The sequence below is a fragment of the Gobio gobio genome (assembly GCF_949357685.1).
Source record: "Gobio gobio genome assembly, chromosome: 25".
In the NCBI taxonomy this organism is placed as follows: domain Eukaryota; kingdom Metazoa; phylum Chordata; class Actinopteri; order Cypriniformes; family Gobionidae; genus Gobio; species Gobio gobio.
The window spans coordinates 25,613,462-25,638,016 of record NC_137121.1 but is presented as its reverse complement, the minus strand read 5'-3'; the positions used below and the strand labels follow the sequence as shown (position 1 = coordinate 25,638,016).

Genomic DNA, 24,555 nt, shown 5'->3' with positions numbered 1-24,555 from the left:
TTCACTAATATAGTAGGCAACACTGAATGAGTGAATGAAAATGAGTGTGTGAATTCGGACACTGAGTGTGGCAGAAGTGCTGCGGACACCATCTTCTGCCAAGACACTAGAATTCATTTGGCACGCCACTTCCAATGCAGGGTATTCTTTAGCGCCTAGTCGATGAGTGTACATCAATTACTTGCTATTGTACAATACAATACACTTGCCATTGCAGTGCATTGTGGGATTGAAAGAGTGCTCGACAATGTCCACTATGGTTTCGGACACCACTACAAATGGCTGTCCTCTGAAATAGTGCACTATATAGGGAAATTTCAGACAAAGCCCCAATTATACTATGTTTATTATTGCATACTGGAATAGGCCTACTTTATAAAGTATGCACTATGTATGCTGATGTTTTCCTTGACATTAATAGTCCAGGCTATTTAATCGATAAAGACAAGATTATTTGTATTATGTTTTAGGTTTGTTAATTTCAGACAGGGAAGATAATTATTGTCACAGAGAGGACAAATCTAAAGAATTGATTTGCTAGTTACTGTCTCTTTAAAAAAAAAAAAAAAGTCATAAAGCGCTTTTCTGTCCCGGGATGCTGAGGGTGTGTGTGTGTGTGTGTATAAGCTACATCCACGTTCCTCAGCATCTGTGGTTCATGAAAGACATGTCGTAACATTTGGTCTGTAAATGTCTGAGCAAAACAACGACAGATATTCATTTGGTTGAGCAACGCCAAACTGGCTTCGGTAAGCACTTGCTCATTTTAAAAGCTTATCGTCGGTCGGTTTTAAAATTATATATTACACGCTTCGATTTTTTTGTCAGTTTTATAATACCTGCACTAAAAAGACAAAATGCACAGCGTGCTAATTCTCATCGCCACGTGTTATTTTGTCGTTGTGAGTGAGTGCAGGTTTTAAGCGCGTGCACATTTATGTGGCATCTCAATGACGCTGAAACGGCGACGTTTCTTCATATTCTCTGGATATGAGGCGGGCGCATGTTCCTTATGATGTTATGTGCAGAAACAAGAGCATTTTGACTACTATTCACGGAGTATGAGCTGTGTTTGTGATTAATTTGGGCTGCGAGGAGTCGGGTCGATGGATGTTGCAGTAATTCAGCCTCGAGATCACTGGAAGAATGGGTCGTGACGTCAGAGACTTATTTTGGTGCTGAAGGAGGTTCATTTAGAAACTTTTATTTGAAATATTCAAAATCGAAAGAATGTTTTGTGAGCTGTTATATAGGGCAATAGCTGTACAAATGCATTTGGATAAACCTAAGGTCGTTATCTGACCATACAACCTTGCTAAAAAAAACTAACAGCTTAAACCTGCATATGCCGCTTTTATTGTCTGTTAGGGTGTTTAGAGAGCTTTGGGACACTTTTACCTGGTCAGACCAGCTTGTTGTCCTGCTAATCCAGCTGAACACCAGCTTGGTCAGGTTGGGAGACCAGTTTAAACCAGATAAGGCCACCAAAACTGTGGTTCTTTTCCTAGCTTAGGCTGGTTTAAGATGTTTTCTTTTTTCTTTTTCTATTTTCAGCAGGGAAATGTCCAGACTAAAGCATTTACATTTAGATGAGACAGCAACTCCCTGCAGGTCTAGGGACTGCACTTGCACCTTTACATTTCAAACCATGTTTGACAGATTGTGCATTTGTGTTATTTTCCTTTACCAACCCATTTAGTTTGTCAGATATGGGCAGATCCTTGTATTGTTTTGTTTTTTTAACACATTGGCCATAAGGTAATATGTGACCATGGACCACAAAACCAGTCATATGGGTCAATTTTTTTTAAAATTTATATTTATACACCATCTGAAAGGTGAATAATTAAGCTTTCCATGGATGTATGGTTTGTTAGGATATATTTTTTTGGCCGAGATATAACTATTTGAAAATCTGGAATCTGAGGGTGCAAAAAAATCGATATATTGAGAAAAACGCCTTTAAAGTTGTCCAAATGAAGTCCTTAGCAACACATATTACTACTAGTAATACATTTTAGATATATTTACAGTAGGACATTTACAAAATATCTTCATGGAACATGATCTTTACATCCTAATGATTTTTGGCATAAAAGAAAAGTCGATCATTTTGACCCATACAATGTATTGTTGGCTATTGCCACAAATATACCCGTGCAACTTATGACTGGTTTTGTGGTCCAGGGTCACATATAGTTATAACGTAATAGGAAAATATGGATATGCATAGTGAGGAAATTTTAAATGTAATTTTTTTTTTGGTTTCTAGGACTGGTGGAAACTTACTATGGCGTATACATTTTCAAGTTATGTTCAATTGCAAAATATTTCATTAATTAGAAATTGCTCAATTTGAGTGCAATCTATATAAATGATTTTAGTCCTTATCATGAATGAAGAAAAGCTTTTAAAATCGGGAAATATCAGGGCATTTTAAGAAGAAGTGAATATATTTTTTTCCTAACTATTTTCTGCTCTAAAATATGTACATATTTTATTGAAATTGCTTTCTAAGTACTAATCTCGATTAAATGAACTTTAAAAATTATCTCATAATCAAGAATTACCTGAAAAGTAATGGAAAAATCATGGAAATTCATTGTTCAATGTGTGTGAACTGTGGAAATGTCATGGGAACCCTGTTTTTAGTTCAGGTGACATTCATGAACATAAGATAATCTATTTAAATCTAAGTTTTAGTGCATTCAAATACTCAAAATGGTGTTTATTTCAAACCTATTTTATTAAATGAGCTTCACAGAAAAGTAAACAAAGGCACATTTATGCATTGCTGAATAAGAAAGCTCTACAATTTACACCAAATGGGGGAAAAACCCTCTGCAAATTCATTGACAGTTGCTGAACATGGAGGAACATTAAGGAAGACAAGTATATTGGGCAGTTAGAAGTTGCTTGCTGATCTAATAGCGATACTAATGTGTTCGATTACATGCTTCAACCAAGACCACGTTTTTAGCTTAGGCTTGCTGTTTTTTTTTTCCTATTAAGGTCTTGGCCAATTCCCACAGTTTATCTGAAGTTGCAAACTGTGAGTTGCTTAATTTATGAGGAATAAGAATCAATTTACTTTGCAAAATGTATATAAACCACATTAAATGCAGATAGATTAACAAGTTTAGCAAATCTAAACAGCGGCTGAAAAAACATTCTGCCACCCCTGATTTTCCCATTCTTAAACGTTTAGCAGTAAAATGGCCTACAAAAGTATTTGAACACTTAAGCCATGCTTAAAAGGCTGTTTTCAAACTTCTGCAGGGGTATAGTGTTACACAGATCCAACGTTTCCTGATTTTCAGTATCCCGAAAAAAACTTTATAATTATGAAGATTTCAACACACAAAATGTATCTTTAGGGGTACAACAGCTTGCCACTGGGGCAGTACCCTTAAAAGGACATCTTTGTACCTTTTTTACTCCTAAAAGGTGCACCTTAGGTACCACTATGAACCTTTTTGTTATAACAAAAGGTACAAAGATGTCCTTTTAAGGGTACTGCCCCAGTGGCAAGCGGTTGTACCCCTAAAGGTACAGTTGTGACACCGTTTTTCTCTGTGTCAACCTAAAAAAAACCTGTCCATCTGTGTTGAAGCAAGCTTGTGTTGTATAAGGGGACTTAAGTGAGTCACAATCAAAAGCAGGAGGTCGTATTTCCACTGGGAATCTGATGCACCTCATCAAGGGAGAAATCCCTGTAGTGCAGGAAATTATCAGCATGTTTCCTGCTGATACACCTGCTGAATTGTGCAGATCTGTCTCTCTGATGCTGTGGTGTACTGTGCTTGATTTGGATGAGGTTGTTTTCCTCAGAGGTTTTGATACAGCGCAGGGAGCTCAAGTCAAGCTGAGTCAAGGTGTAGGTGTAAATTGCATATAGAATGATGCCTTGTAATCAGTTCTGGGTATTGGCACATTTTATTCCAGTATTTGATATTAGCACACTTTATTGCACTGCATACTTTATGGTCCTTTAGGTGCATATATCTTGAGAATTTCCTTATCTCTACCTGGCTAATACATGTTCTATTATTGGTTAGTGTGTTGCACTAAGGGGCCAAAATTTGATTTTGCACCTATCAAATGTAGAAACTGTATTTTGCATGATTTTCTAATTAAATATATGATTTAATCCTTATGATTATGTGGCTGTTTTCCCTGCATAAAGGTGCGGTCACATTTACTGTTGAAATCCAGTCACTTCAGTAGGAATGTACACGCCATTTCATTGCGAAAGACCCCCCCCAACAGATTTCAAGTTCAAGTTGGTCACATGAGGGGCTTTCGCACAGGGTAGTTTTAGGAACTTAGTTATAGGTACTAGCCACCAGGGCGGTTCCCCAATGACTTAAAATTCCCCTAGGGCTGTTTTCCTGGCTGCATTCGAACCGCCAGTAGGAACTCTGAAGTGACGTAAGGCGTGCTTGTTGTTGTGATTTTATTTTGATGGCACGCCGACTTTTATTTTGATGGTGCTGAGAATGGCAGAGCCTGAGCACAGATCGCTCCGATGCTGCGTTCCAGTTCATTTTTATTATGCCCTTCACTCGTTAACTTCCCTCCGTCTCGTTCACTCGGATGTGCGTCATTGCTTACGTTGCATGAGTGCCCACTACTGGAGGAACATTTGCAATGGACTGAACTGGAACGTCCTAAGCCCTTGATCACTTCGAATCCTATGGAGTTGATTTATTATTACATTTTTTCCTTTACGAAATTGTTTCATGTAGCATTCCATATGTATATAGGTGTATTAGGGTTGTTTTAAATGTTTTTTAAAATAATACAAATATCATAGTTGTTTGTGATGGAGTATATTAAACGCGATATGCGGTGACGTCACAATCGTGTTGCATTGTGGTATATGAAGCTGCCTGAAGTGTACATATGAAGTAGACTCGGTCAAAATCGAGGGAGCAAGGGTCTGTCCATATAAACTTCCCTTGTCCACTTCACAAAGTGGAACGCACTTCAAAATGTTGGCGGGGATTCCCCCGAGGGGAAGTGCTTTGGGAAGTTCGCAAGTGCATGTCTAAAACTGGAGTGGAACGCAGCACCATTCTCCGTCTTTAGTTTACAATCTGTTTAACAGTCCTGTCTAATACGTTATTAGATAGAACTGTTATACAAAGAAAGTAGACAGTATATGAAAAATATTAGCGTTTGCCGTGTGGTTGATGTCGCTAGCTGAGCAGAAATACATAATCCTGTTTCGCTTGGTCCCCTCAAAGTTGTGTTGGATTTTCTCCTTACCATAAAGGTTGAGAGGTCCATCTATGACTGTTTTCCATGTTCATAGTGTTAGTTTGTGCCATAATCTGTGTGTGTACACAGCTTTTTTTTTAAATGGCTGGTGCTGGTGTTTTTGCGTGTGTTCAGCTAATCAGCGTACACTTACGTCACTGGTAGTTCCTATTGTGCTGGGTTAGACCCTACTCTGAAGTAGAAGCTAATTTATTTCCCCCAAAAGGAGCTCCTAGAACTAAAATCGTTCCCAGTTCCTGCGGTGCGAACACGCCAAAAAGCAGGTACTTCCGGCATTAGTTCTAGGAACTATGAAAAGGTTCCTTCGGTGCGAAATTTCTCTATGGTGACCACACCTTAATATTGAAAAGCTAGTCTTCCACTGAAGATCTTAAATTAATTTTAGTGGTTTAATATGAGGAATGTTCCACAGACAGTATGTGCTGCTGCATTGATATCTAGAGGGAAAATAATTTAAAAAGAATTGTAGGTAGGTTATAAAGATAGGTAAAAGTAGTTAGTTAGAAGATGTTTTTTTGGTAGATGTACCTGATTTGAATTGATCTACTGCAACTTCATCAGTTTGACATAAACAATGTACTGTATTATGTTTCCATTTACAGTCGCCAACTACTGTAAAGTTACCCTGTTTTATTTACTCATCAAAGCCAATTTTTACTCACTTTTGGCAATTCTTGTTTCAGGGCTCACAGAATCCCACTTCTGTGGGTCTGATGAAGCCAGTCATGGCTCTCAGGAGAAGACCAGGCACCAGGGCGATTGTTTCAGAGCTCAACTCTTCAACCTCTAGCGCTGAGCCTGAGGGAAGTGAAAAGCTCTGTGGAGATGGAGTTGATCCAATTCCCGAGAAACTTCGGCACGACAAGCTGGACATCCAACCACCCTCACCTGCGCCAGCTAGGTCCTGTTTGAGTGATGGGTCCGGGGACGACTCCATCCAAAGCGACAGCCCCCTTCAGCCAGTTAGCATGGAAGAAGACTCGCTATCCGAATATGATAATGTAGGATCTGGGGAAGAAGAGGAGGAGCATGATTATGAGGAAGATGAGGAACTGCAAACTGAAGCGGATAGGATGACCTACTATGTCCACTGTTGTCCTGAGGATGAAAGCTACATGGAAGGAATGGACTGCCATGAAGGTGCAGATGGTGCTGAGTGTCCAGGCACATCTCGGGACGTCCGGGATAGCTGTACACCAGAGGAGGCTTGGGAACATTCTGAAGGCTTCTACAAGGTACCGCAGGAAGATGCACCAAAGATGGTCTACAAACAACCAGAGCCTATCACAGAGACGACCTTCGTACAAGCCCCCATGGCCGAGGACGAGGAGGATGAAGAAGAGACTGAGGAAGAAGTGGAAGAGGACAGTGAAGAAGAAGACAATGATGGGTTTTTTCACTATACAGGGAAAGAAGTGGAGTTGAACAACAATGAGATCCCACTTAAAGGCAATTGTTCTCAAGTCTTTCCCAGAGATGGGAGAAGTCGTCCCCAAGATTCTAGTCATGGTAAAGTGGGGCAAGAAAGTGATTCAGTTAGTAACTATAGAAGGAACCAGGACATCCCCAAACAACCAAGGGATATCCCTCCAGGGTCAAATTGTGCTCCTAGGAATCGAATGGAAAGCGTTCAGGAAGAGTGTGCTAGTGACTGTCCAAAAGATTGTGATGTCCCAGTGGTCAGCGAATGTAGAGGAGACACTAGACAAAGTTTCAGAATTAGAGGACATCATTCAGAGAGAGTACACAACAGAGACATTGCTTACCAGGACGGTAGCGGGGTCAACAATAAAGCAAAATTAGCAGATTCAGAGGACAGAGGTGCTTGGAAAAAAAGACATTTGCTAAAGTACTCTAGAGAGGACAACCGGGACAGAGATGGGAAACATTCACACGAGCAAAGTCCTGGAGACAGCAAAAACAGAGGACATGACCATCCTGTTTGTAGTCATAAACCAAAGGGAGGAAAAGAGGCTAGGAGCTATGGGGATGTTGAGGAAGACCAGATTGTGATCGGAGTTAAGACCAAACTTAAAATTGCTCCAAACAACTCAGGGAGGAGCAAAGGTCAGACAAATAATGGCGAAGGGGCTCTTGACAGTTCCAGGGCCTCTTCAACATCATCAGGCAGGAGAAACAGCCAATCCAGAGCCCATGTTAATACACCTGTACAGTCCCCAGACAAATGGCTGCATAAAGACTCGGCCAAACCTGTTGAAAAGGAGAAGACAAGGCCTAGTCAAGAACAGGTAACAGTGAATTATTTGCTAACTGTCAAGAAGTATTTGCTTTTTGCAGATGAACTGCAACATTTGGATCCATTTCAGTGGAGCCTTGTTATTGTACTAGCATTTATTTTAGATTGACCTATTCCTAAACACCAAAAATGTGGTTGGTAGCTTTGCATGTTAATCAGACAGCCTGTTCTCTTGTCTTATTTGGAGACTCTTAACTACATTGCACCAGACTTCAACCAGTGGTCGCCTCCTTCTAAACAAGCTTTTCCAATGAGATTTTAAGATTTCCCTCCATCCATTCTCCAAACTTCTTGTTCCCCTGTTAGGTCGCTGGGCTCGGGCTTAAGGCAAGGGTAACACTCTGGTCCGGTGGCCAGTCAAATTTGAAGATTTGCTTTAAACTGTAGACTATTTGATTGTTAGTTTTAAGGCAGGATTGTTTTGCACACAATTTTAAACGTTCATGAAAGTTAATCATAATGCAGTAATTCCAACGCACTGAATGAAAAAAAAAAGGCTCTCAAAATAAGCCTAAAATGTTAAATAAATAGCCTAATTAGGGATAGATAAGATACATTTCCAAAAGTACAAACATAAAATAACATATTATAATTATTATACAGTATTTACAGAATAACTAAAATAGTAATTACAGTTAGAAAGTGTTAAATATTTGTTACAGTTTCATTTATATCAATTTTGTTTTATTTTTGTAATATGCTTCTTGTAAAGTCAATTTTGTTATAATAAGATACTGTTTTGAACTGTTTGCTATTTACATCGTTTACTATATACACTAACTATTACTTGACTATATACAGTATACTATATACAGAAGCTAATTATGCTAATGCTAATGTGTTCATTTAGCTAATATCTGTATACAGAGGCAGAATTTTTGTGTTGCGTTCCCTAAAAATGTAGTTGTTTTGCCCATGCCATGCTTATATACATACTTCTTGAAATGTTTAAACTTCCATGTATACCCACAAATAATCTAAACAGTTTAATCAATTGTTGGGCTCTTGAAAGATGAAATTGTAACCGCTACAACTGACTAGCTATTGGCTACTGGCTTTTTATTACAATAGCATTACCATCCTCTTATATTATGGCTTCATCCCTATGTTTTCATCAATAATCATGTCTCATCATCATGTCAATTATAAATTGTACCTATATATCAAAATATGATTGTCTGTTTTCATGCTTCAACAGGTTCCTCAAAGTAGTCCAGAGGACATTAGTACAGAGCCACCATCCGGACAAAAGAGACCGGCAAGTTACCTAGTTACATGCTGAACAGTAATCTCAGAGTCAGTTCACATCCTATGGGGCAGGCTGTAACCTGAAAAGGGATCTGTACCTTAATTATTGTTTTGCTTTTCAGCAGACCCAGAGAAATCCCTCTTTTCCAAGCTTTGTGGATAGTAAGTTTTGTTTTGTTTTAAACACAATTGAGACACAAAGCTTTAAAGATTTGAAATAGGCATCTGTACATTTTTGGATCATTGGTATATTATTGATAGTAGAGTCAAGTTAAGGGTAGTTTTAATAGTCTAGTTGTTTATCCTGGTCTTTGCATCCGTTTTCCAGTCCCTGGTCCATGTGAGCCAGAAGATCTCATCAATGGAATCATTTTTGCTGCAAACTACCTCGGCTCTACCCAGCTGCTCTCCGAAAGAAACCCGTCTAAAAGCGTGCGCATGAAGCAAGCGCAGGAAGCTGTGGACTTTGTTAAGGTATTTTATACAATTCTCCACACACAAAAAAAATATTTAATATTCATGAAAGATAGCAGATGGAGTCAGACGTTCTCTCTCAGTCCACTAGATGACACTATAACCTTTGTGTTGTTCAGTCTGTAGAGGGTGAAGCTCAGAGCCTGACTGAGATTGACTTGTTCATCTCAACCAAGGCCATCAAGGTGCTCAATGCTGACACACAGGTATGGTAAAATTCATATAAACCTGGTAATTGCATTAGGGCTGAGCGATATGGGCAAAAAAAGTTATCACAATACAAATTTTCATATCAGTCAATATAGATAATTATCACGATAAACGTCAAATCTTTATTTCTTTCAAGTTTAAAGGCAGATTTTTGCTCCTGAGTGAAAGTTGTTGAAACCAGACAGTTAATTGTGGTTTTATCATCAGAACACGACAAACACTTGCCAAAGCAGGTGAACTTTTCACAAATTAATATTACACTTTTTCTCTCTTAAAATTGCACATTTGACAGTAGCTTGAGTTGGATGCAGAATCTGTAAAAAGTGTAACCTCATTTTTAAAGGGTAAAATGTTATAGGGTAATTTGGTCTTCCGTAGTATTTGGATCATGTTGACCACAGTAAACCCACACATTGCACCTCACTACCATGGTAAAAAGCAGAGAGGGCCCTCAGAGAGTAATATTTAATTCTAATGTTATTTTAGTAATTTATAATTTGACAATAAACGTCTAAATCTTTTTTTGAGGAAATAAACCCTTCAAAATCTGCCTTTTCTGCCTTATTTGTTCTCCTCAGTAGAATTTTGCATAATAGTTTGATTTTCCCCAAATCATACGTTTATATGGTCTGTTTTATACATCCGGCTGAAATGACACACGGATTGTGTGATGATCCAAATTGAGGATTTGCATTTTATTTATTTTTTCTTTCATTTTGCTGATAACTCTCACGCTCACTCTGATGTTAGCTTGTGGCATTTCTTGTCAAAGGTAACATGCGGTATTATAGACGAGGACACTGTAAGCTATAGGCTGATTTTTTCCCCCCAATGAGGGAAGGGGGTAAGAGGGCCAAGGTTCAAGAGTTACGGTTTGCTACCGGTAAAAAGTAACTAGGCTATATGGTTTCTATGGTATTTATGGAAAACAGTACCCTAAAGACATTTGGGCTGCCAACTCTCATGCATCTATTGACACTGTTCTCACGCTCTCACGCCACACATCCATTTTCTCATGCAGTGAAAAACCACAGAGCATAGAGGACACTGACACAGACAGACAAGACAGAGCAGGTTACTCTGATATGAAACAATATTTATAATTTATTACGAAATTCATACAATAAATACCATTTTGGCGCTCTTAAATGTGACATGACAGATCGCTGTAGTGCATCCTATCATCTCTTCCTCTTTACTACTAGTTAAGTAAGGGATAATCCATGGCTAGTTGTGGATTATCCCATTTATAACATGGTCATTTGCCAACATTGACAATTTAAAGCTGTTATTGATGGAAGGGTAAAATTGATGGTTATTTTCATAAGTTACGGCTCATTAGATCCAGCATGCTTTGAATCAGACACTGAGATAAAATAGTGCGTAAATGACGTTTATTTGAATGAATTAATTATTGCATTTATTTGAATGAATAATCGATCGATCGGGAGAGATAGATTCGTACCTGCATCTGTTCAGCGTCTCTCTTAACAACGAAAATGTAAGTTTATTACATAAAAATAGCGATATAACCCCATGGTTGCTAAGAAATATAATGTAGTGGCCTTTTGTGTGTGTGTGCGTTTCAATGAAAAAAGCGCATTAATATAGAACTTGGAACTACATGTGCATTTAAACGATTTTATTGCACACTTTCCAGCCAATCAGAATCGAGTATTCAGACAGACCATGGCATAAAAATAAATAAACACGACTGAACATCAGAAGGCATGTTGAAAGATCCAGTACAGCTTACTGAAATGTATCATGTCTCATGTAATCACTCAATCAGTGTTTCAACCGCGGAAAGAGGTCAATAACAGCTAGAGAACAATATGTTACGTTGAATTACATTTACTTCAAGACCATGATAGCTTGAAAAATAACTATAGAGAGGAGTATTTTGCTAAATATATGCACTATATTACATAGTTGTTATATTTGTACTCATATCATAAAAAATATGATAATGTATAAAAACGGCATATTAATTTGAGTTGTTCATTTTAATCTTTAATAATAATAGCAGCTGACTGTGCTCCCTGTATGTTTACAACAGCTGAGAGATTTGTACCATTGGTCTGTGGCGATTACGTAATAGGTAGGTGTGCGCAGAGGCTCCGCCTTCTTTCTCATGAAAATCTTCAAATGTGAATGATTTGTGTGTTGGTAAGCACTTTTATTCAGTGTTTTTTATAAAAGCCTTATTTTTATGCATTTTTTCGTTATAAAAAAATACACAGTAACTATTATTTAACATTTTAATAAAACTTTAATTGAACACAGAACCACAGCAAAAGTTGTAACATTAAGACACTTTAGTCTTTAGTGCAGGTTGGCATTCAGAAATATCAAGTGCCTCAGCTTGGATGGGCTGATGCGATTTCTCCTCTCAGAGATTATTTGTCCTAGCCTGACAAGCCAGACCCACATAAAGATGTTGGGTCTGGGAACACACCATTGGCAGGGCTCAATCCGAGGGGCGGGATAAACGGTTGTCTTTCACATTCCCTCTGCACGCAATAGGATAGCGCTACAACCAACCAGAGCTGCGAAGAAGGTGAAGCGGAGCTAGTTGACAGATTAAACTTTGGCCGTATCCGGTCGGCAAAACTCCGAACACATCTTCCTTTCTTAAGAATGACTTCAGTGCCGTTCTTTGTTCTTTCCTCAAAGAAAAGCTTAACTCCAAGTCTTCTAGAGTCGCGGCCAAAGCCGATTCAAAAGACCGCTTTTCGCCAGCTCCTTTGTTTTCAAGTAGAACGAGGAACCGCTGCAACTCTGCCGTCATTATGTTAAGCCCGCCCACTGACTCTATACACGATGTGATTGGCCTGACCAGAGTTTGTTTTTTCCAGCTCGCACGCCAACGGATTCTTTTTACAAGATGTAAAAAAGCCTCTGATGTCCCCAGAGTGTGTATGTGAAGTTTGAGCTCAAAATACCCCACAGATCATTTTTATAGTATGTTAAAGTCGTCTCTTTTTGAGGGTGAACAAAAACGCACTGTTTTTGTGTGTCCCTTTAAATGCAAATGAGCTGCTTCTCTCTGCCCCCTTTCAAGAAAAGGGCGGAGCTTCAAGAGCTCATGTTAATAGCTCTGATTACCTCACGCAGACACGCACTGAAAATGTCCTAAACTGTGAGTCGGACAATGATGGAGAAACTCAAGAAGAAGTGACACACATGTAGAATGCAACAGGGCGTTTCTGAATGGTTAGTTGATGAATTTATGGAGCTGATCTATCTTCAAGTCATTGATTAGCATATTCTGTCATGATAATCTATAAATCACTGTGTGGGGATTGTATACAGAGAATATATGCTGCATGAAGATAGAACAGGTATAGTTTAGTTTAATTACGGTTATAACTTGAAAAGACGGATGTGACTTTACGGATGCAAACAGCTTGAGCAACAACTCAACTTCTCAACATGGCCTCACCCCCTTTGTTGCGTGTTCCCCGGGGGCAGAGATTATGTAAATTGTATGGTTAGTGATGTCACTAACCCGTGAATAATGCTGCATTCCAGGCAGGTTTTTGAGCCCGTAAGTTTCGACTTCAAACCCCGACTCACGACTTTGTAGCGTTCCAGGCAAAGTCACGCCAAACTGCCTGAGCGGTAGCTAGATGTAAACAAAGCATGGCGGACCGTACGGGGCTTATGCTCATTTACAATCATTTTTATCACCAAAGGTGCTTACTCCCTGCTTATTTAAGGGAAACGGTGCAGAAAAACGGCTCATACAGCAAGAGAAGCTGCGATACCTTTTATTTTATGTTATTCGTGTACGACTTTCATAAACACTGCATCCGTAGGGGCGGCCATTGTTGCTTCGCAGGCTATGTGACGTCAGAGCTCGTAACTGAGAGTACATCGATCTAGTATGAGTTCACGGGTTTGACTGCCGTTCCAGTGCACTTTCACGGGAAGAAGGTTGGAAAAACACAGGTTTCGGGTTGCCTGGAACGCGGCACAAGCATGTTGTAGTCCCTGTAGTTTGTTGTAGTACTTAAAAAGTGATTTCTTTAAAAGAACATATCTCCCTTTGCTTTGAACTTTGAGCATCAAAACTTTGCAGATGCTGTTTATGCTCAAACAGCAAACATTACACACTAAAGCTAAAAGAGTAAAATCATAAGCAACCACCGCTTTAATACTTCCGGTAAATTGCCCTTTTAAAAAGAAAAATGTTGACATTTAAAGAACAAGGTGCAGGATTAATATTGACAGACTTTTCATTGGCTGACTCCTGATCCTTGTTCACAGGAGACGATGATGGACAACGCCCTCCGCACCATCTCATACATCGCAGACATCGGTAGCGTGGTGGTTCTGATGGCCCGCCGGCGTCTGTCTAACTCCTCCTCACTCGACTGCACAGATTCAGACCTCAGCACAGAAAGTCAGAAGCAGTACCGCATGATGTGCTACGTCTTTGAGTCTGAGGATGTGAGACTGATCTTTTCTGAAAATTAAGAATGTTTTTTTTGTTTTGTTTTTTAGAAAAGATTCAGCCTGAAGTGTCGGCTTTTTTTTTTTTTTTTTGATTAGTGGCTGAAGGGCTGTTCAGTTGACCTGTCATTATTTGTGCAATTAGAAATATTTACAAATTTGTTACTTCAAAATTCTGCAAAATTCTGGAATTTATTGATTTAAGTGCAAGATTATGCATTTAAATGTGGTAAAATTATTAGGTAATAAACAAAAATGCAATACTTAGTATTCAATACATTTTTTTTAATATTCTTATTGGTAACTGAATGCATTATCAAATTAGCCAAAATAATGACTAAACAAACATACTATTTAATATTCAGTAATATTTAATTAAAAAAACATTCTTATTGGAAGCTGAAAGCCTAAATAATGACTTAAAAAGTATATAATATTTAATATTCAGTAAGCAATAGTTAATATTAATATTTGATAACTCTTATTGGTAGCTGAAAGGAAAATAATGATTACAAAGCATATAATATTTCATATTCGATAAGCAATTTTATTATTAATATTTAATAAAAACAATCTTTGCTGAAATCATTATCAAATTAGCCTAAATAATTACAAAGCAAATATATAATAGTTAATATTCAATAAGAAATGGTTAACATTCATATTTAATAAACAAAGAGTTTTATTGTTAACCAAATGTATTATCAAATTAGCCAAAATAATTACTAAACAAACATAATATTTCAAATTAATATTTGATAACTCTGATTTGTTGCTGAATGTAAAATAATGATTAAAAAGCATATACAATTGCATATTCAATAAGCGATTATTAATATTTAATAAACAAACCAATCTTATTGGTAACCAAATGCGTTATCAAATTAGCCAAAATAATTACTAAGCAAACACATAATATTTAATATTCAATAAGAAATATTTAATTACAAAAAATCTTACTGGAAGCTGAAAGCCTAAATACTTATCAAGCATATAATATTTAATATTCAGTAAGCAATAGTTAATATCAATATTTGATAATAACTCTTTATTGGTAGCTGAAAGTAAAATAAGGATGATAACAAAGCATATAATATTTCATAATAATATTTGATAACTCTGATTTGTAGCTGAAAGTAAAATAATGATTAAAAAGCATATACAATTGCATATTCAATGAGCGATTGTTAATATTAATATTCAATAAACAAACAAATCTCATTGGTAAACAAATGCATTATCAAATTAGCCAACATAATTACAAAACAAACAAAAAATAAATAATATTTAATAAGAAATACTTCATCAATATTTATCACAAAAAAATTCTTATTAGAAGCTGAATTCCTCAATACTTACTTATCAAGCATATAATATTTCATATTCAGTAAGCAATAGTTAATATCATTAAAAAATATATATTTTCAAAAAGTCTTGTAGCTCATAACTCCTCTAACCTCTAGTCAGTTTTGTATTTATTACTATTATTTGTCTTCATTGTGTTGACCGTGAGCTGTATAAAATATCTGCTCATGTAATTGTTTTTTCCGCCCCCTCGATTCGATTCAAGCACTCTCTCGCTCTGAGATGTCGTCACGTCGTCAAGTATCCTCCTCTCGCTGAGTGGTTCACCTCCTCCCCTCTCCCCCCCACAGGCCCAGCTCATCGCACAGTCCATCGGTCAGGCGTTCAGCATGGCCTACCAGGAGTTTCTCCAAGCCAATGGGATCAATCCCAAGGACCTCAGCCAGAAAGACTACAGTGACATACTGAACACACAGGAGATGTATAATGACGACCTCGTCCATTTCTCCAATTCCGAAAACCTTAAAGAGGTAATAATTAAAGCACTGGAAACTTCATCACAGCAGCTCGGAACTGTATCTGCTTGCAAACGTGTTGTGAAGCTCCAGCGAATCACATTTCATTTTCCTGTCTAGTGGTCGACCAGTTTAGGGTTTTCAATGCTGCTGCCAATAGAATTAAGATCAGGGGGTCAATATATATTTGTATACTAGCACACCTGTCCCTAACTTTACCCTTAAACTTACCCATACCAGCACACCTGTCCCTAACTTTACCCTTAAACTTAACCATACCACCACACCTGTCCCTAACTTTACCCTTAAACTTACCATTACCAGCACACCCGTCCCTAACTTTACCCTTAAACTTACCATTACCAGCACACCCGTCCCTAACTTTACCCTTAAACTTACCCATACCAGCACACCCGTCCCTAACTTTACCCTTAAACTCACCCATACCACCACTCCTGTCCCTAACTTTACCCTTAAACTTACCCATACCTGCACACCTGTCCCTGACTTTACCCTTAAACTCACCCATACCACCACACCTGTCCCTAACTTTACCCTTAAACTTACCCATACCAGCACACCCGTCCCTAACTTTACCCTTAAACTCACCCATACCACCACTCCTGTCCCTAACTTTACCCTTAAACTCACCCATACCACCACACCTGTCCCTAACTTTACCCTTAAACTCACCCATACCACCACTCCTGTCCCTGACTTTACCCTTAAACTTACCCATACCACCACACCTGTCCCTAACTTTACCCTTAAACTCACCCATACCACCACACCTATCCCTAACTTTACCCTTAAACTCACCCATACCACCACTCCTGTCCCTAACTTTACCCTTAAACTTACCCATACCAGCACACCTGTCCCTGACTTTACCCTTAAACTCACCCATACCACCACACCTGTCCCTAACTTTACCCTTAAACTTACCCATACCAGCACACCCGTCCCTAACTTTACCCTTAAACTCACCCATACCACCACTCCTGTCCCTAACTTTACCCTTAAACTCACCCATACCACCACACCTGTCCCTAACTTTACCCTTAAACTCACCCATACCACCACTCCTGTCCCTGACTTTACCCTTAAACTTACCCATACCACCACACCTGTCCCTAACTTTACCCTTAAACTCACCCATACCACCACACCTATCCCTAACTTTACCCTTAAACTCACCCATACCACCACTCCTGTCCCTAACTTTACCCTTAAACTCACCCATACCACCACACCTGTCCCTAACTTTACCCTTAAACTCACCCATACCACCACTCCTGTCCCTGACTTTACCCTTAAACTTACCCATACCAGCACACCTGTCCCTAACTTTACCCTTAAACTCACCCATACCACCACTCCTGTCCCTAACTTTACCCTTAAACTTACCCATACCAGCACACCTGTCCCTGACTTTACCCTTAAACTCATACCACCACACCTGTCCCTGACTTTACCCTTAAACTTACCCATACCACCACACCTATCCCTAACTTTACCCTTAAACTTACCCATACCACCACACCTGTCCCTGACTTTACCCTTAAACTTACCCATACCACCACACCTGTCCCTAACTTTACCCTTAAACTTACCCATACCACCACACCTATCCCTAACTTTACCCTTAAACTTACCATTACCAGCACACCCGTCCCTAACTTTACCCTTAAACTTACCATTACCAGCACACCCGTCCCTAACTTTACCCTTAAACTTACCCATACCACCACACCTGTCCCTAACTTTACCCTTAAACTTACCCATACCACCACATCTGTCCCTAACTTTACCCTTAAACTTACCCATACCATCACACCTGTCCCTAACTTTACCCTTAAACTTACCCATACCACCACATCTGTCCCTAACTTTACCCTTAAACTTACCCATACCACCACACCAGTCCCTAACTTTACCCTTAAACTTACCCATACCAGCACACCTGTCCCTAACTTTACCCTTAAACTTACCCATACCAGCACACCTGTCCCTAACTTTACCCTTAAACTTACCCATACCACCACTCCTGTCCCTAACTTTACCCTTAAACTTACCCATACAGCACATCTGTCCCTAACTTTACCCTTAAACTTACCCATACCACCACACCCGTCCCTAACTTTACCCTTAAACCCACTGATCTATATAAATGACTGGATTGCTCATCGTGTTCTAAACTGCCATCAGGCGGTGAAGCCACCGGAAGTGCTCGAGCGGCCATTTTACTATTCCCTACCAGCAGAGGGCATCATTGACGTACAGCCAAAACATTGACCTAAAATCACACGATTTGCAGCATCTCAGTCTCACAGGATTAGTTTTACGATATATGTATGTAAATTAATAGTTACTTCAGATGTTATCTGTAATGTTTATGGTCTTTTCGGAGAGGATATTCATATATTGAAATCGTTAATGTGGGTGTGAATACTGCACACTGCCGAGTGCCGACACAGGTAACGTAACTGAACTAACACAAAAATATATTTCTTTATGTATGTAATGGAGGGTTAGGGTTAGTAACTAACCCTAACCCTCCATAATTGTATGTATTATTATTTATTGGAATACATATCCATAAAAATATGTATTCATATTTATTGTATAAGCTATTCGAATCAATTGCTTTAGCTAAACACATACGTTAAATAGGGGTTAGTAATATTAAACATTAACGTATATATCTGTGTTTAGCTGCAGAAATTGATTCGAATAGCTTATATAATAAATATGAATACAAGCCTCTATATTGCACTAGTCTATATTGTATTACAATTCAAAGTTTGCCATCATCTTGGAAATAAAGCCTGAATAAGTTATGTGTATTTTATTTCCTGATTGAGCAACATCTATTTCAGACTATTAAAGACAGTGCAAATGAATGCCATTTGTTTCCATATGAGTATAAGTGTTATATGAGTATTCCATAAGTGTTATGTATGCCGTGTTATTTATTTAATCATCGTTTAAATTATTAATTTTCTTCAGTGATACGCTGAAGTTTCTCGTCCGCCCGCCGAGCTGATGTTCTCAACTATAATGAATATGAACGTTACTTTTTAATAAGCAGGGGAAATTCCTGACTTTAAACTAATAACTATTTACATGCTTAGGACGTTTGTGTTGTACAGGGAGACTTCAAATATAAAAACGTTGACTCGTTAGGCAATCATATAATTTCCTATTGATTCAATAGAACGCGTGAGCTTACTAGGGAATACCAAAATGGCGGCGCAACGGCTTCACTTTTTATGACGTCATGAGCAATCCTGTCATTTACATCGATTAGTGATCCCACCTCAATATCAGCAAAAGAGTTTTGCAATACAATATGAACACAATAATTTCATTGTACTTATTTTTTGATGTAAGTACATAGTAGTTAAGGCCACTTAATATAAAGTGGGAACAAACCACAACTATTCAGGAAATATAAAAAGAACAGGCAGTAAGTGCACCGCATTGTGTTTTTATCAGCTTACAGGTAACAAAGTTTATAGATCTTATTCAGAGCATATATTATATAACTATAAATTCACATTTTAACATTAATAGATTACTTTTTATATGATATATACTTTTTTATTTCTTTTTTTATTAATATTTATATAATTTTGAAATTAATCAAACATTTATCTTTATTATTTATTATATTAATTATTGTATTAATTTTTATGTTATCACACATTTTATATTATCATACATTTATTTTATTTTCACAATATTTACTACAAAATGCTCTCAATTCAAATATTGGAAAACTAAAATGTGCTATGACAATAAAAGCAAAAATAGATGTATATACACATAAACTGTAACTATTATTGTATTCATGTTTGTATTAATTTTATTCATATTATATTAATTTCTAATTAATCAAATAAATACCACATAATTGCTAAATACTGATTAATGATTCATTTGCCAGGCCAATATATCGGTGCATATGCAAAAATATGATTTTCGGGCTCGTTCTACATCATCATTGTGTCAAATCATACTCATAATAGCACCTGCCACACCATATTCATTTGGCCATAGCCTCTCTTTTAAATCTTTTCTGTCTTCTTGAAGTTCTTTCTTTACTTTTAGTCAATAATTGATTTTGTAACCAGCTTCAGCTAGAGAAGCAGAAGGGGGAGATACTGGGTGTGGTGATCGTGGAGTCGGGCTGGGGCTCCATCCTGCCCACCGTCATCTTGGCCTGCATGCTGAACAACGGCCCTGCCGCCCGCTCCGGCAAACTCAATGTGGGCGATCAGATCATGGCCGTCAACGACACCAGCCTGGTGGGCCTGCCTCTCGCCACCTGTCAGGGCATCATCAAGGTTTTGGCATTCTTATGCATGTATTCAACACTTATGGGTCGTTAGATTGCAGTATTAAATTTTTTTGTGTGTTTCAGGGCCTGAAGAATCACGTTCAGTTGAAACTGAGTGTAGTGAGTTGCCCACCTGTTACTACTGTCCTCATAAAGAGACCAGACCTGCAATACCAGCTCGGTTTCAGCGTTCAGAACGGAATAGTAAGTGTCAAGGATCAAGAAAGACACTAGATTAGAGCTGCTCTGCGTCATTTCCACACCACTGAAAACATGACACAATCAGCTTTAACAAACATCAAAAGATGTCAATTGCATTGCAATAACTTGGCTTATCTAATCAGCTGCTGTGTATTTGCATATTAGGGACTTTTTTGTTGTATCATGACCTCTTTGAAATTGTACTCTGTCATCCTGTTGTTAAATTGCAGATCTGCAGTCTGATGCGTGGAGGTATTGCGGAGAGGGGAGGGGTGCGTGTCGGCCACAGAATAATTGAGATAAACGGACAGAGTGTGGTGGCTATGGCGCATGAGAAAATTGTCCACGCCCTTTCAGTATCTGTAGGAGAGGTACGGAATTATATATACGTATGTTTTGGTGGAACATTAGTAATAATCCAGCCTCTGGCAGGGGTGTAAAAGTACAGCGATACTGTGCCAAAATATTAACCCATTAAAATACCAGCCCATTAAAGGTCAAAAAATGTCTTAGCCTAAAACTTTCTTTGGTTAAGGTAAAACCGTTTTCACATTTAATTGTGCTTGCTTGAATATTAAGATTTTATTTATATCAGTACGTGTGAATATATATATATATATATATTCAGTCTTGCTCAAAAGTTTACACACCCCTTACAGAATCTGTGAATAATTTTAACTAAATAAGAGGAAGCATACAAAAATACGTGCTATTTTTTATTTAGTATTGTCCTGAATAAGAGATTTTACATAAAATATGTTTACATATAGTCCACAAGACAAAAAAAAAATTGCTGAATTTAATAAAATTAACCTGTTCAAAAGTTTACACACCCTTGATTCTTAATACTGTGTCGTTACCTTATTTTTCCCTTGTTTGTTTTTGAATTTGAAGATCAGGGTAAATTGTAGGCCTACTTAATTTGTCTTCCGGGAAACATGCAAGTATCTTCTGTTGCTTCTGAAGGGCAGTACTAAATAAAATAAAATAAATTATTTAAACAAAATAAGAAAAATCCTCATTCTGTTCAAAAGTTTTCACCCCCCGGCCCTTAATGCGTCGTTTTTCCTTCTGGAGCATCAGTGAATGTTTCAACCTTTTTTTAATAGTTGTGTTTGAGTCCCTCAATTGTCCTCAGTGTGAAAAGATGGATCTCAAAATCATACAGTCCCTGCTGGAGAGGGTTCAAATATGCAAAAGATGCTGGAAAACTGAAGAATTTGCAGGACCTGAAGGATTTTCTGAAGAACATTGGGCAGTTTAACTGCTCAGGACAAACAAGGGACTCAAGAACAACCATCACAAAACACAAAAACAGCCGTGGATCATCCAGGGAACGACACACAGTATTAAGAATCAAGGGTGTGTAAACTTTTGAACGGGGTCATTTTAATAAATTCAGCCTTTTTTCTTTCTTGTGGACTATATGTAAACATCTTTTATGTGAAATATCTTATTCAGGACAGTACTAAATAAAAAAATAACATGCATTCCCTATGATCCCTCTTATTTTGTTAAAATAATTCACATTTTGCAGATTCTGCAAGGGGTGTGTAAACTTTTGAGCATGACTGTACACTCACCGGCCACTTTATTAGGTAGAACTTGCTATTACCCACTTTTGTCTTCAGAACTGCCTTAATTCGTCATGACACATATTCAAGAAAGTGTGGAACCTCATTACGGAGTGAGACAGAAAAAATTGAGAAAGAGGTGCCAGAGAAATGAGAGATACTAAGAATAGAAGAAGACGGGACAGAAGTGATGCATTTGCGAGCATAGGCAGTCTTAGAACTGAAATGATGAAGAAATCTATTACAACGATGAGCTGAGGTTGGTACATTAGAGAAAGTTTGTTAATGGTATGAAACAGTTGTCTGGGGTTACTTTGATTATTGTCAGTTATCTGAGAGAAATACTGAGACCTGACAGATACAATCTCTGCCTTATATTCAAGTATGTGGTCTTTCCAAGCTTGGTGATGTACCTTCAGGCCAGAAAGACGCCACATTCGCTCCATCTTACGACAAGCTGCCTTCCTAGAGCACAGCTTGTCATTATATCATGGAGCACAACGTTCGAAGGCCACAGAACGGGATTTCAAAGGTGCAAATGAGTCCAAACCAGACATAAGAACAGTATTTAACAAAGCGATTTTATCCACTTAATGAGGACTCAATAAAAGCAGAGAAGTCAGGGAGATTGATAGACAATTCCATATTAAAAAGGATAGCAAAATGGCAAACTGTGACAAGAATGATCCATTGGTAACGACAAGATCTAAGGTGTGACCCTTAATATGAGTAGAGCAGTCCACAATCGGCTTCCTTCCTTAAAGGACAGAAAGTCCTTAGTCATTACAGAGTCTTTTTTGTGCATGAAAATCCCAGTAGATATCTTGTGGAAGAAGAAATGAGCGCTTATCAGGATGAACTAAACACTAGATTTTCAAAAGTATGTAAAGTTTGCGGCATGTACTCTTAATATACGTCCAAGAGTTTTACACACCGGCCTGTTGACACATATAAAGACATTGACGCTACATTTTTCAAATGACGAACAAAGTGAACTGTGATTGGTTGCTTTACATGTCAGTCAAGCGGCCTCGGGCGGTCCTTGGCCAGTGAAAGCTGCGATGGAGTCTGCCGTCAGTCGGAAGATGTTCAAAGTCACTTAAATCCCATTTCTTCCCCATTCTGATGCTCAGTTTCAACTTCAGCAAATCATCTCGATCATGTCTACATGCCTAAATGCATTGAGTTGCTAGCATGTGATTGGCTGATTAGATATTTGCATAAACGAGCTATTGAACAGGTGTACCTAATAAAGTGGCCGGTGAGTGTAAATACCAACTAAAAATATTTATCAAAACAGGCTTTTTATACATGTATTATGTATTATTATTATTATTATGTATTAAGTCTGGAAAAATAGAACATTTATGACGAGAGAATCCTTTCAACACTTAAATTGTTAAAAGAACATTTTAAAACCAATTAAAGATACCCAATACAAATTGGAAGCTAATTATATAACGTTTTGTTTGCCATGACAGTGTAATTGAGTCAGAGTACACGCTTTCAGTTTAGTACAGTACAAATCCCTCAAAACAAGACGCAAGTACTGTACAGTTATGAAGAACAATTGGTACTTTACACCCCTTGCTTTTGCAGTGAGTCAAAAAAAACGTACCTTTATTCTAAGTCCCTTCCTCGCATTCAATTATTTGTATTACGTAAATCACTATTGCCGTGAATGCTATTAAAATGAAGTGTCTTTCCTTTTTCTCAACAGATTAACATGAAAACTATGCCAGCCGTCATGTTCAGATTGTTAACTGGTCAAGAGACTCCGATGTACATATAAGGAATCGTGAACCTGGGACTTTTTCTTGCGGCGTTCAAAAACATTTACAGCTCCTCCTAAAAGAAAAGCAGAAAAAAATATTCCGTCTTGCTTCATGTGGCTGCGGACTGCATGTAAAGACCATTAGAAAGAGTGCAAACATGCACACATAATCATGTAATTACTTTATCAAATTGCTTATTAATGCAATTATACAGGCAGCCTTCCATGGCAGACTTATTAGTTTGTATATATGTTAAATACCTTTGGTCCAAGCCTTTTGGTTGCACTTTATTTTACAGTATGTGTACTTACAGTGTACTTACCTAAGAAAGTACTGGGTAATATAAGGTAACTACATGGGTTACATAAGGTTAGGTTTAGGGGTAGGTTCAGGGTTATTACCTAGTTATTACCCAGTTATTGTAATTAGTATAATAAGTACATAGTATGTACATGGGGAACAGGACTGTAAAATGAAGTGCTACCAGCCTTTTTGAGTTCTTTGTGTATTAACAAAGTACTTATGAATTAAAAATACCAAGTGACTGTATTAAAGTTAAGACGACGATTGCTGACGATTTAATCGATAAAGTAGGGCATTATCAATACATTTAATTAACAATACTCATTGTACAAACTCAAAAATTAGACTCGAGCATGCTAAAATCCAAAGATTACCGTTATATTTGCTGAATAGGCTGCATTTCGGTTCTTCTGGCTGTCTTCAGTGTCTCTGTGATAACTGGATACTGTACACTATGGAATGACTCATTTCTGTAGATTACTAGTTCAGCATGCCGGATTTGAAGACTAAAAAATATACTAATCAGAAAACCTGAGCTGCATTCATGTTCATGCACGATATTATAAAACAGTGTTTATAGAACGAATGAGTCTGAATTATCTCATGAATG

General features: G+C 37.9%; 1 protein-coding gene across 1 annotated transcript; it reads left to right on the top strand.

Moving 5' to 3' along the window:
* Positions 1–6,008: 6,008 nt before the first annotated feature.
* apba2a (amyloid beta (A4) precursor protein-binding, family A, member 2a) lies at positions 6,009–23,659 on the top strand (the record flags this gene model as incomplete). Its single annotated transcript, XM_079810422.1, has 11 exons — positions 6,009–7,532; positions 8,739–8,798; positions 8,911–8,950; positions 9,117–9,262; positions 9,382–9,468; positions 13,745–13,927; positions 15,586–15,765; positions 19,887–20,099; positions 20,177–20,296; positions 20,524–20,664; positions 23,588–23,659. 11 exons carry the CDS (start codon positions 6,009–6,011, stop codon positions 23,657–23,659), a joined length of 2,766 nt encoding a protein of 921 aa, XP_079666548.1.
* Between the last annotated feature and the right edge of the window lie 896 nt (positions 23,660–24,555).